The 14,226-nt window shown below is 48.3% G+C and overlaps 1 protein-coding gene across 2 annotated transcripts in view; it reads left to right on the top strand.

The window, feature by feature from the left end:
* Nucleotides 1-4,110: 4,110 nt before the first annotated feature.
* Nucleotides 4,111-14,226, top strand: part of NFE2L3 (NFE2 like bZIP transcription factor 3) — a 48,230-nt gene continuing 38,114 nt past the window's right edge. Inside the window, exon 1 of one of the 2 annotated variants that reach the window (XM_004459953.5) lies at nt 4,111-4,890. In XM_004459953.5, coding sequence (XP_004460010.1) covers nt 4,345-4,890 — 546 coding nt within the window. In that variant the 5' untranslated portion in view covers nt 4,111-4,344. The remainder of the gene's footprint in view (nt 4,891-14,226) is intronic. The other variant, XM_023589252.3, reaches the window with a different exon arrangement.

Here is a 14,226-nt window from a genome sequence, read left to right as displayed (position 1 = left end):
GAATACGAAAGGGTTAAAGAAAAATGAAGTATCCAAAAATATCTCTTCTCCAGTCCTCCTCAATTAAAAGCAAGTGTTTATTTTGTATGAAATATTTTGTACAGAATATTCTGTACAAATCTGCCAGTTGCACTGAGTAATTATTGTTCATATACTCTAATCTGTTATTTTACATTTTTTTTGTCTACTCCAGTTCTTTTTTGGTTACTATTTGCATGGAATACCTTTTTCCAGCCTTTCACTTTTAACCTGGTTGTGTCTTTATGTCTGAAGGACTATGCCATTTTGAAATGAGCGATACTTAGTTTTTCCTCCTAGATCATACAAGACTTATATCTTAATTTATAGCTTGGACTTTTTTTTTGGGAGGGGGGTGTAATTGTTTGGACTTTTAAAATTGTCCTTTAGTCTTTTTATCAAGCTTAGGAAAGCCAATTTTCAAAATGAAAAACAAAATATATAGGCTGTTTTCTTAACCCTGGGATGTCAACCACGAACTTACATTTCCTGTGGCTAATATTAGCTGAAACTTTCTAAGTGAAATATGTCAAGGTTCAATCTATTTTCTTTCTTGCTGGTTTTGGATAGATGCTTACAAGAAATCACTGTGGAGGAAAGCCCTTGGGGGCTTCTCACACCAGCTGGTGGTGGCAATGTTTTAATGGCGACTATCTTTCACATCAAGTTCCAATTTTACATTTAAAGGCATAAGCCAGATAATTGCATCTGTACTGCATAGTGTACTGCTGTAATGTTACTTCATTGTTACAAATATCTACCTCTGACGTGGGGTTATCTATGGGTGCATGTTTTCATTTCCTAGGGTGCTTAAAGCAATACCCTGAAATGGTTTGGCTTAAGCAATGGGAATTTATTCGCTTACAGGTAGAGTCTGGGAAAATGTCCAAATCAAGGCAAGGTGATGCTTTCTTCCTGAAGACCGGCTGCTGGCGATCTTGAGATCCTCCACACCCGTGGCAGCATCTGCTGGTTTCTCCTTTCTCTTCCAGGTGTTGTTGCTTTCAGCTTCTTGTTTCCAGGGCTTTCTTTTTCTCTCTCTGTATCCATTCTATTTATAAAGGACTCCAGTAAAGGAATTAAGACCCATAGAGAATGAGGTGAGTCACACCCTTAACTCAAAAAGGTCCTACTTACAATGGGTTCATACCCACAGGAATGGATAAGCTGTAAGAACATGATTTTCTGGGGGTAAATACAGTTCCAAACCACCCCATTACATAACCAATTACCCCAATACTTACTGGCTTAAAGCAAAATTTATCATAGAACAGTCATTCCCGGGTCAGGAAAGCAGGTACAGCTTAGATGAAATCCTCTGGCTCAGGGTCTCTCAGCAATAAAAGTGCTGGCAGCAGCTACCCCTAGCCTTGACTGGGGGGTGCGGTGGGGGTGGGGATCTGCTTCCAGGCTCATCATGTGACTGTTAGCAGCCCTCAGGTTCTTCCCGGCTATTGGTGACAGACAGCAGTCCCTTGCCACATGGGCCTCTCTGTAGAGCTACTCACAAAGTGACAGCTTCTGTCTCCCAGAGTGAGGGCTTGGAGATGGAGAGAGGGTGGGATGCAGGGAGGGGGCAAGCAAGACAGAAGCCACTCAGAGTGTTTTTGTAACTTATCCTTCTAAGTGAAATCCCATCACTTTTGCCATTTTCTAAGTTGTAAGCAAGTCGCTAGGTCCAGCTGACACTCAAGGAAAGGGAACACTGGAGGTCTTCTTAGAAGCTGCTAACCTTACAGGGATGTATTTAAGCCAGTGCTTTCAAACTAACCCTGGTGAGGCACCAGGCTTTTTTTTTTTTTAATTGCCAGTCTGTCACAGGTCAGTACTTTTGTAAACTACAATAAAAATTTCTAGAAAAAAAATTTTTTTTAAGCACACAAAAAACAAACCCATTGGTCACATGTTGGACATCACAGCAACGTTCCTATAAAAGTTTGCTGCGCTCTAATTCTTCTTTTCCTTACCTCTTCTGTAACAAATAATTCATGGACTGGCACCAGCTCCAGGTTATCCTTGAGTAGCACCGACTTAAGGATTTTAATGAAGGCAGATGATTTTTCAAGGCTCTTACAAAACAACGCTCTGGACTTTCACTTGGCTATTCCTTCTATGTAGAAGCCTTTCTTTCTAATCTGACTTTACTCTCTCTGTACTCTGAGAAATGGGACCTTGTGTGGTCAAGAGCAATGGGTTGATGATGAGTCTCCTGTGTAATGTTTTACACCGAGGTTCTTTACAGGTCCTCCTTTGCACTTGCCTGAAAACTACAGTTAAGCCACACTTTTGAATTAAGCAGTCTGATAGATACTGTGATAATCAGTTCAGATCTCTCAAAACACATCTCCAATGTAAACTCCTCTAAAAAGACATTTTTTGAACACCAACTGTGTGTAAGATTTTGGAAAATACCGTACTGAAGAAGTTACTACCTCTATTCTCAACTGTTTACAGCACTTCCTTTACAAACCATGATGTCAGTTTATATCTACTCATATGTAGGCATTTGAGTATATTCTCCCTCTTGTTTCTAAGTATTTCACAAGTCTATATCTAATCTCTCTAATGAAACCATGAACTTACCAAGCAAAAGAACTCCATTCCACATTTTTCACAGTTTTCAGCAGTGAGTAAGTCCTGAGCCCAGAACCCAAATCCCCTGTCCATGACCTAAATGCCCTGAACAAGGCTTCTAATGCAAATTTTGCTGACATGGCAACCACTGTTGGCTCTTCCAGTTTCATCGCCACTCTCTAATCCTTCCTGGAAGGCCTACATCCAGGAAGCAAACTTTAAGAACTCTGCTTCCACTCCCCTAACCCCCACTGGGCAAATTAAAATCTCTTCTTATTTAAACACAAGCCCGAGGAGAGGGAGGAGAAAAGTAGGTGAAGGAAGGAGCCTGGCTTAACCTCTCACACAGTTCCCAGCCCCCGGTTCGGCACCCTGCGCTCCTTCCAACTCCCCCCAGGGGTGAGGGTTAGTTACACCTACATTTGCAAGACCCAATGCTGGGTACTGTGGGAGCACAAAAGTGGACCAAACAGGTTCCTTGCCTCAAGAATTACAATCAGACCAACCCTCGACTGTAATACAAAGTAGAATGCATCACCGGCTGCAATGTTGGCAAATGGAGAAAGCACTGTCGGGGAAAAGAGATTAATTCCAGCTCTACAGAGGGAGAAGCTTTGGGGCTCACAAATGCTCTGCATGGGTAGTGCTATTATTAGTCTAATTTTACAGGGAGGAAACTGAGGCGCAGAGTGAGACTTGTCTAAAGTCCAGGCTATTATAGTAAGTGGGGGAGGAGTAATTTGAACTCAGAGAGTAACTCCAGAGGTGGGCCTCTCACCGAAGCTAAGGAGCAAAGACTGAGAAAGAAGGACTACCTAGAAGCAAGGCAGGTCCAGGGAACACCGAGGAGCCTAGGAGGCGGGAGCGCAGGACCTGGGGGGGGGGGGGGAGGTGTCGGAGTGGGAGAGCCACTAGGTCCCAATGGCCGCTTTAGGGTCTCTGTGCCAGACTCAGAGCTTTACACATAATATTTTATCTGGCCTCACTACACCCCATTTGGACAGCTGCTATTATTCCCCTTTTTCCAGACAAGGAAAGCGAGGCACAAAGAGGTGAAGTCATACAACTGGTAGGGGGTGCGGCTGGGATTTGAATCCAGGAATTGAGCCTCCTAAATTCAGCCTTAGCCATTGTGCCAGCCTAGTAGACTCCCCTGAAAGCCCTCGGCACGCTGCTCGTCTGCACCTCCATACATCCCGTCCCTCCCTCCCCCCTCGCCCGCCCCCAGTCTTTTAGTACGACTGCCCAGCCCACCGCCGCTGGGTTGGAAGGGGCCACTTTTGGCACAGAATATCCTGATCCCGGAAAGCTTTAAGATCCGCACCGCACAGAAGGCGCCTTCGAGCTCCGGGAGCCTGACGCGAGGCGGCCGGGTGCTCCAGGAGGCCGCTCCCACCCGCGCGGGCCCCCGGCGGCTGTGGGCGGTTCCCCGGGGCGGCGCCCGCGGCCTTGGGCGGTGCCTGGCTGCGGGGCGGCGGGGCGGGCGCGCTCGGCTCGCAGGTGGCTCCTCCTCCCCCTGCTCTCCCGGGTGCGGGCCGCGCGGGGCACGGTGCCGGCTGCCGAGGAAGAGTACCTTTGTGCCGGTCTCGAGGAGCCGCGACGGCCGCTGCGTGCCGGGGTCCTCTGTTTCGACTTTCTTTCTCTTTCGGGCAGGTACGGGCGGCGCGCGGGCCCTGCGCGTACCAAAACCGCGGCAGGAACGCCGGACCCGCGGGCGCCGGGTAGGGGGCGTCCCCCGGCACGCGGCGGGAGATGAAGATTCTGAAGCCGTGGCGGTTGGACAGCGGGGGCTTCTTGCACCTCACCATCCTGCTGAGTTTGACGGGGCTCCGTGTAGACCTGGACCTGTACCTGCTGCTCCCGCCGCCCACCCTGCTCCCGGCTGAACTGCTGCTCCTGGGCGGCCCGACGAGCTCAGCCTGCGCGCTCAGCCCCTTCCCGGCTTCGGAGAGGTGGAGGCGCGCGGGCCTGCTGCACCCCAAGGGCCGGGAACTGGAACCCGCGGCGCCCTTAGAGGGCCAGCTGCTCCGGGAGGTGCGCGCGCTGGGGGCCCCCTTCATCCCCCGCACGCGGGTGGATGCGTGGTTGGTGCACAGCGTGGCGGCCGGGGCTGCGGACGGGACCGCCGCCTCGACGGCAGGAGTCGGCGCCAGCGTGGACGGCGACGGCCAGGCTTCGCCGGGGGGCGGCGGGGACCCCCGCGCAGCTCGGAGGGGCCCCTTGGCCGCGGAAGAGGAGGAGACGCCACCAGTGGAACCGACGGCTGAAGTGCCGAACGCCGGCGGACGCGCCAACGAGGTAACAGGGGCAGGACCGCGAGCGAGATGCGCGCTCTCTTTCCGGCCTCGGCGCCGGGGTGGTTGGCGGACAGCTCTGCTTCTTTATGTGAATCCCAGCGGAGGCTAAGTTGGTGTTGTCTCTGTGGCTTTTGATAAAAAGGGGTGAAACCATCCATTCGGTTGTAGAGGACACCTTTCCTTGTGTTTGACGGCCGTCAGGGGTAGTCGGCGGTAGGGAGGGGAGAAGAGATGGTAGTGATTTAATTGCCCGCTGTTTGCATGCAGACTGAGATGGCTATTTCTGTGAACCCGTGGCCGGACCTAGGGGATACGAAGGAGGCTTTGGCTTCTGGGAGGATACACGTTTCTCTTAAAAACCACACTCTCGATCTAAGGCTCTGGCACCGGCGCTGATTTTAACCCAATTGCCGTTAGTTTTTGCCGCTTCGCTGAATTAAAGAGCCATGGTCAATGTCCACTCCGAGGCCAGCTGGCAGGCCATCCCGCTGTAATATATCTAACCCCCAAGCCTAACCTCCCTCCTGGAGCTTGTGTAACCCCTTAGTAGCATAAAGAAGGCAGGTGCCTTTACAGCCACCCAGCGACTAACTCGTTTCCTTTGATTTAGGAGTTCTAATCCTGCGCATAATTTCCTTTGGAAACAAAGTTCACCAAGATCGGTTGATTTGAATTATCTTGTGTTCCAAATGGCCCATAAGAGACTTAAGAACGCTTACACCATTTCACACAAAACCACCTTATCCAGGGTTTCTTATAAGGGACCTTTGAGTTCTTTCTTGGCCCAAATTTTCAGCCTTAAGGATTGTTATCCATCCACTAGGGTTCCTTGGATGTTGTTTTTTTTGTGGCGTGCAATCTTATGCAAAATGGAGATTGGGACTAAACTGGTTTGCTTGCTGCTCTTCAGAATTGCTCTGTTTGTGGTGGCACCTGCCGGACAAGCTTCTCCACCCTCCTGGAGGGTCATTGTGTCGAAGTGCTCGGTGATTCATTGTTATGCTGATCTGATCCCTTCCTCTTCCTAGGGATCTGAATTAAGGCGGGGAGGGGGGAGGGATGGGGGGATTTTAGTTAGTGGGAGTTTGGGTGGGTTCTTGGCTTTTAAGAACAAACAGTGGGAGATTCTTCCCTGTGCACTGAGCCAATCTCAACCAGAAGTGCCCATCTCACCCAAATCCTCTTTCTCTAATGAGTGGTGTCTGTGCTGCTACCTTTCCTGGGTATTGGGTACTGTAGCAGATGGCACCCCCCCCCCCCTGCCCCCACCCCGCGGCTGAAGGGCAACTGGCCTTCCGAGTGCACAGGGACTTACTTGAGGGAGGGGAGGCTGTTGGCTTTTAAAGGACTCCCCTCCCACCATCACTAGGACCCATTTAGACAGGCATGCGCTGAAGAAGCTCTGGGGCTGGGGTCCCAGCCAGACCTCCCTGGAGCCTTAGAGTCCTTCTTTCCCAGGGTGAAATTCACACAGGATCATTCTCCTGGTGGCTTCCCCAGCTGGCGTGTGTAGATCCGCTGGCTGTTGGTTAGCTGCAACCCGGTTGCTGGGATAACTTGGTTCTGTTCGTTTTAGCAGTGATGATCAGCTGTCATGCACCTGACAGTTTTCAAAGCCAGTTCACCAATGTTATCATTAATACCTTTTACATCAACCTTGTGAGGTACACAGGCCAGTCATTCTTAGATCCAGTTTATACTTTGCGGCCAGCTAGACTGGATTTGGGAGCACCACTGCACCTTTGCGCAAGTTGCTTTAATCACTCCAAGCCTCAGCCTCTCCTCTTTCGAGGGGAAGAGTAATCCTTACCTTGGAGGGATGATGTGCAGATTAAAAGGGAAAGGTATGCTGAAGGGCCAACACAATGCCTGATGCGTGGTAGGTAGTTCTCTTCTATTGCCCCTCACCCCCCATCCTTAACCTGTCCCACTCATTCCCTCTTGGTTTGCTCGTCTGTCTGCAGCTTGGTTGTTGGAGGGGTGGGGGAAGTGTTGCAGTCAGACCCCACCTGGTTTTGAGTCCCAGCTCTGCCACTTGGGCTTGCGTGCTCTGGGACCTTGGGCTGGTCTCAACCTTTCTGTGCCTCATTTACCTCACCTGCACAATGGGAATTGTAGAGGTGCCTGCTTCCTAGGGTTGAGGTGAGAATGAAACTTTTCATGTAAAGGGCTTAGGACTGCGCCTTGTCGAGTCTTAAATACTTAACAAATGTTAACTACTGTTAACCTCTAAAAGAGAAAGTGCATTGCCCCATAGGAATGTCATAGGTGTTTTGTCTTGTTTTGTTTTAAGTCATTCTGGTCCCTTACTTTCGAGTTGTAGGAGAATCTGGTTTTATGGCATGATTTTCTATAATTTTTATACATATGCAGAAATATTTTGGAGTGGGGGATTTTCCAAGTATCAAAAGAAGTACTGCTTGGGTTTCACTTCTTGGTGGGGCTAATCATTATCTGAAAACAGAATCTGGAATTTCCCAGGGCAGACACGCTTCCCTTCATAACTACAACCGTTCACTTAAACTAATGAAGCGTGTATTTTTCAAAGTTAATGCACAGGTTAAACAAATAAATGAGCTTTTTCTTTGAAGAATGGAATGTCTGAACACATTTGATGATGGAGTGGCCACATACAACCAGCATCAGTGTTTCAGGAGGGCTGTTACCGCTTTGAAACTGAGTGCTTGTGTGGTCAACCTCGTGTGGTTTCATGCCCCAGAGACAGGACCCTCTGCTGGGTGAGAGGTACAGCAGGACCTCCTGATTTATTACCCGTTGGCATGGGTCTCTTCAGGTCACAGGAAGAATCTGGGATAGCCAATACTTAATTCCAGGAGTAAAGGGAAGAAAATGAAGGTCTTTGATAAAGTAAAAAATATATTGCTTCAAAATCAAAGATAATCCCTAATGTCCGCGCAGTTGGGAATAGATGTGCCTGTTTTTTAAGGCACCGCTATGATACATAAATAGTCTTATTAATACATACATGGCAGTGCAACAGAGTTTCATAGTAGGTTTTCATTTTGCTTACTAAAGGACTTTGTAGATAGGCATTTATGATCTTGTGGGAAGGGGAAAAGTGGTATAGGTTACCATCTCCCATCTCCTGGTAACTCTAAGCTTAGTAAGTAAACTCCAGTGTTAAAAGCAAAGTCAGCTGAGTTTCTGGAAGCAGCTGGTCTATGTATAGGATCATTTGCAGCAGGACTTGGTATGTCCACATGAGGAAATGTGGGGTTTTGCTGGCTTGATGTGCCACCCTGGGGAACTCAAGTTCAACTTTTTCAATTGTTGCCAGGCCACAGAGATACCATTTCTGCAATGCCACTGGCATCATTCACCTTCCTTCCATCCCCCCTCCTTAGATAGTGGGAAATCAGACTTGAATCTGGAGTGCAAAGTCCAGGTGCCAGATCTCAAACAGGATGGCCCAGTGGTCAGGTGTCACTTCCTGACTGCCGCTGTGATCTGGGATGTGTTCTAGGACACACTTAACTTCCTGAGCTGTGGGTCCCTTATCTGTAAAATGGGAAGATAACAGTACCTTCGGGAGTGGTGAGGATTAAATGAAATAATGTGTCAGGTTCGGCAGCATCAGTACATAGTTAGGCCCTCAGTAACTTTGGCTACTACAGCGAATTCAGCTAGACCTCTGCAGTGCCTCCTGGTTTACTACCGTCCGCTCTGTGGCCAGGTGCAGCTTTCCAAAAAAGCACGTCCTCATTCATCTCTCCACTTTCAGTTGGAGAATCTCCGTTAGTTCCTCATTATCTACCAATCAGATATTTTGCCACTGAAGGCCCCCAACCCTCTTTGCTGAGCTCATCTCTCACTGATAGCCTACTTTCCAGCTGAAACTCTGCCCCTTTCTTTTCCCCAAATGACCCCATGCTTTCCTGCCTCTTACTCCGTTACCTCTGCCCAGAATGCTTTCCTTTCATTCCTCCCAACCCTTTTACTGTTAAATTCTCAGAGTTATCCCAACCATCATCTCTTTTGCCAGTCATTTCCTGTCCTTCCCTTTGAGCCCCACTGCACTTTGTATCATCTCTTCTGTGGGATTTGGCATCCTCTGAACTGCGATGTGTCCTTCTGAGTGTGGAAATTGGGTCTTGGCGTTTACCAAGCAGCCCCCAGGTCAGAGCTCTGAGCGTCGATCAGCTCAGCTGGCGTCCGTCGAGTGCTTACCATCCGCTGCTCCACGGTGGATTTGCCGAGCCTCCGGAACACCAAGAGCTTGAATGTGTTGGGTCCTTCCAGGCCAGAGTTCCTAGATGGACCGATTAGAAAGTAGGTCAGATCTAGAATGCTGATGGGCCACCTGAACAGATAATGCCAATTATTTGAGTGGACTGGGGCAGTGGAAAGCAGACTTTCATGCTTTCATTATAATTAATGAGGTGGTAAAACTGGGAATTGCCTGAAGTCATATAGCAAGTTTTAGTGACCTACCCTGATTAGAACAGGTTACTGTTCTTACCTACTCTGCCCGCCCACTACAAAACTTCAAAGGTAAAAGCAGGTGTCTGTTCCTGGTGGCCTTACAGGAAGAAGAGTTTATTCTCAAAGTCTAGTTGTTGAGAATCTGTGTTAAGATTCAGAGACCCGAGACCCTGCTGGACTGCCGAAGCCTCCTGAGGCTCAGGTACATGCCAGGTGGTCAGTTACAGGTGATGTGGGGCAGAGAGGCAGGGAGGCAGGCGAGATGTGACCTTCTGAACTTGGTTAAAACTGGGCTCCCGTCCCAACTCCATCTCTTCTTCCTAGGCAACCTCTGTGAGCCTCTGTTTCCAAATTGTTGAGCGGAAAGCGTTCACCTCTTTCTTGCAGAGTTCTTGCAAAGATTAACTAACACCTAAATAACACAGTACGGTAAAAGCCCAGCACAGTTCAACAGATGATTTGCACTTACTGTTCCTCGGCTGGGGTCATTCTCCAAGAACCCCTGCCCTCTAGAAAAAATTACCAAGGATATGCCGGGGACTGCCTTGGTACGACAGGAGCCCTTCCCTCCCAACGGGGGAGATGGCATTGCAAGTGGTGGAATGAACCGGGACGGACAGACTGAGGGAGGAACGTGTTCTTCACCGTCAAATATTTGAAGGCTGTTGTGTGCAGGAGGTGTTCAACTTGTTGAAGAAGCAGACTTTGGGCACACTTAATACTCACCAAAGTTAGAGCTTCTTAGCCTTCCTTTAGTTTCTCCACTGAGTGCATCAGAATCCCCTGGGGTGCTTGTTAAAATGCAGATTGTCTGCCCACCCCAGTTGCTGAACGGGAGCTGGAGAGTTTCCAAGTTACCTGGCCCTCAGGTAATTCTTGAGGGTGTTAAAGACCACCGAGTTAGCATTCCTTCCCCTTCCACCCGGTATCCAGCAGTTCCTGGGTGGAGAGGTTCCCCCAGCCGAGAATCCTTCCTGCTGTGACTTTAAGACCCAGGATAGCTGAAGGACTGGGCCAGGGTGACTTGCCTTGGCCTCAAGGCCAGGGCCGGAGCCCTGGCTTACCAGGGTTTCAAAGTTCAAGCTAGCTTTCTCTAGCTCCTTTTACTGACATTTCCTCACATATTCTAACGAACATCTCACTGTATGGGGGTAGGGTGGGGAATGAGGAACTAGCTTGCCAAAAAACCTAACAATAAATGCAGAACTAGTTTGCAAATAAACGCAGTGTAAAACTTGTTCTTAAGTTCTAGAACAGACATAGCTGAGGTTGGAAAAAAGAGCAGAAGGTACATGAGAGATGGGGGGAGGTGGGAATGTTCCTTGTTGTGGTTGGGGTGTAGGTTATAGGGTGTCTCCCTTTCTCAAACTCAGTACAGGTAAGATTTATGCATTTCAGTGTGTGTAAATTGTACCTAAAAACTGTAAAGTAATGATTGAATGGGGAAAGGTAGAGCTATCAATGAAACAAGAACGGCAGAATATGGATAATTGTTGAAACTGGGTGATGGGTGCATGGAGGTTCACTGTATTATGCTGTGTCCTGTTTACTTTGTATATGTTTGAAATTTTCCATACTCAGAAAACTTGAAGGCTATTTGGCCTATCCTGCCTGCTGGCATTATCTAGCCTTAAATAATGAATCTTCGCTGCTTCCTCAACCCTCAGCTTGCATCTGAGAAGCAGCTCCTCCTCCCCCCCAGCTGTTTGCTGTCAGTGTCCACTTATTGTGTGATCTTCTGTGTTTGTTTCTTCTTTTTTTGTCTTCTCTTCTAGTTTTCTCCTCTAGGCTTCATCGAGATTCAATCCCAGGACCTCCAATGTGGGAGAGAGATACCCTGTTGCTTGTGCCACCTCAGTTCCTGGTTTCTGTTGTGTCTTGCCTTGACTCTCCCGAGTCTCTCTTATGTTGCATCATCATCTTGCTGTGTTGCTCGTTGCGCCAGCCTGGTATACCTTCACTAGGAGGCTCCAGGGGTCAAAGCCTGGGCCTTTCAATTGGTAGACAGAAGCCCGATTGCTTGAGCCACATCTATTCTACAGCATCTCCTTTTAAAACCAAGGCCTGCAGGTTGGAGCTCCTGGCCTTGTATCAGGTTCCTACTAGGAACCACTGGTTATTTTTGTACCTGATCTCTCCTGATGGGCAGTCCTAACAAGTATTGCATACTGGTCTCCTGTAATTCAACTTCAGCCACCTGGAGGATGCCTGCCAGCAATGGTGGTGGTGGTGTTTTTAAGCTGCCTCTCCCTCTCCCAGGGACCTTCAGGAGTAGTTTTGTCTATAGCCCACTTTATTATGGAAAATTTCAAGCATATATTAAAAGCAGAATAGTGAATAGGATAATGAACTCCCAGTCCCATTATCCAGCTTCAGTCGTGACCAGTTCATGGCCCATCTTGTTTCATCTGTAACTCCCACTCCCCGCCCATTATTTTGAAACAAATCCCACATATTATCATTTCTGTGATTCTTGTACTCTGCAGAAGCATAGAAAACCCAGCTTTGTTCCTTTTCTTGGAAAACCTACTACAGATATTTCAGTATATATCCCTACAATACAAGGGTTCTTTTAAACATAACCACAATACTACGAACACTCCTAAAAAAATTACCAGTAATCCTTTAATCACATCAAATACCAGTTTTTCACGGTTCGTTTCTTCACATTGCAATCCAAACAGAATCCACAGCTTGCATTTTATCCAGCTGTTTTCCCAGGATAAAGTCATATTCATACAGCTGGGGACTTCACTTATTTATGTGGAGTCAGCCCTTTCCACTACTGCTGCTTTAATCTGTGTACGGCAGCGGGAAGCCAGTGTGTGTAGTGGTTGTAGCAGTTGGGGTTCCAGCAGGAAACAGAATTCTCCTTAGATGGCCTCAGTGAGGAGACTTGAATGAAAAGCTCTTAGAGATGTGGGGTGGTGCCGTGCCCAGAGATTACCAGTGGGAGGGGGTGGTAAAGGGTCTTACCAGACCAGTGAGAGCTGGAGCCCTGGAGGGGGGCCCCAGCAGGCACCGTGCAGTGCACAGGTCATGGGTGGTGGGTACGGCCACCCACAGGGAGCAGGAAAAAATGCTCTGAGCCCTTCTTTGCCCACCTCCAATCTACAAAGCCTCCCGTGAATGAATCCAGCTGGAAGGCAGCCTGTGCAGAGACACGGCATTTGTAGGAGTTGGCTTCTGGGGCACAGAAAAGGACGCAGTGGACCTGGGAAGGCAAACAAGTAACCGGTACCGTGGCTAAGAGCTGGCTATGAAATAAAAATGCCCACAGTCAAATCCTGGTTCTGGGAGTGGATGTGGCTCAAGCAGTTAAGCACCTGCTTCCCACATGGGAGATCCTGGGTTCATTTCCCAGGGCCTCTTAAAAGTAAAAACAAAACAAGCAAACAAATGAGAAAAACCAACTCAGGGAGCCAATGTGGCCCAGTGGTTGAGTGCTGGCTTCCCACATACAAGGTCCTGGGTTCAGTCGCCAGCCCTGTTATCTTAAAAAAAATCATCCTGGTTCTGCACTGTTTGCCAGGGCTGCTGTATGTAAGAAAGCACTACAAAGTAAACAACAGAAATTTATTGTCTCAGAGTTCTGGAGGCTACGAGTCCAAAATCAAGGTGTCCGCAAGACCGTCCTCCCTCTTAAAGGAGACAATCCATCCCATACCTCTCTTGGCTTCTGGCAGGTGGCTGCCCGTAATAGCCCTCCCTGGCTTTGTGACTGTTAAGTCTCTGTGCCTCAGTTTCCCCCTCTGTAAGAGAGGATAACAGAGTAATCTACCTTAAAAGGAGGCTGCTAAGCAAAGAATGAGGTAATGTATATAGCCCACAGCAAGTGCTCAGTAAATGTGGGCTATAATCATTATAATATACTATTAAAAGCCACCCAGGCCAAAGAGGACACAGTCTCTCTTTATCTTGTTTCACTCCAGCCTGGAGACAGGCCTCAGTGTTCTTGGCCTTCACTGCTCCCTCTGATGGCACCCTCCTCTTGGGCACCACACTGTTCTTTGTCTTTGAAGGTTCATACAGCCCTAAGGGTCAAAGCAGGTCTCAGACCTTCCTCCCCCAGATGAATAAATGAACGGGCCCCAGCTAAGCCCGCTGAACTGTTAACAAAGAGTTTTTTCAGGGGCAAACTATCCCTCCCATTATTGAGATCCCAGTACAGTATAATAAGTCCTGTACACTTAGAAAGTACACTTTGAAACCATGTTGCCATTTATCACGGCTTCTGAGAATCCAGCTCTTTGCAGAGACCTAGCAAGTAGAAGAGAAAAGCCCAACTTTGTTCCTTTCTTCCCCCTTCCTGCTCTCTTTATTGACTCAGAAAACCTTCATGCCAGGCCCTCTACCCTGCTCCCTACATGCATAGCAGAGGGGACTAGCTTGAGGGCAGGTGTTGCAAGTTTACAGCCCAATAGGAGAGAAAAGACCCAACTCATTATAATTTTGGATAAAATAGGATAAGCCCCATAAGAGAGAACCTAGAAGCTGCACGATTTTATAGACAGGAGAACCCAGTTTTGGCTAAGGAGTTTGGATCCTAGAGTGATGGAATAAGTGGGTTCCCAGCAGGGAGGGGTGTCCTGGAGGGACCTTGCGCTTTCCTAGCAGGTGCCAGTTCTGTACAGGTCACTGGGGTTGAGGCACAATTATGCCCCCAGCTCACAAGTTTACAGTGGCTTCCTATTGCAAGCCTGCAAACTTTCCTTTTTGGATCCCTGCTCCACAAGGGCTTTTTTTTTTTTTTTTTTTTGCATTTTTTTTTTGGTCTTTATTTATTTTTTTAATGTTATATTAAAAAAATATGAGGTCCTCATATACCCCCGAACCCCTCCCCCCACTCCTCCCCCCATAACAACAACCTCCTCAATCATCATGAGACATTCAT

Source organism: Dasypus novemcinctus, chromosome 5, assembly GCF_030445035.2.
Source record: "Dasypus novemcinctus isolate mDasNov1 chromosome 5, mDasNov1.1.hap2, whole genome shotgun sequence".
Classification (NCBI taxonomy): Eukaryota; Metazoa; Chordata; class Mammalia; order Cingulata; family Dasypodidae; genus Dasypus; species Dasypus novemcinctus.
The sequence above is the reverse complement of the archived record's forward strand: the minus strand, read 5'-3'. Positions and strand labels throughout refer to the sequence as shown.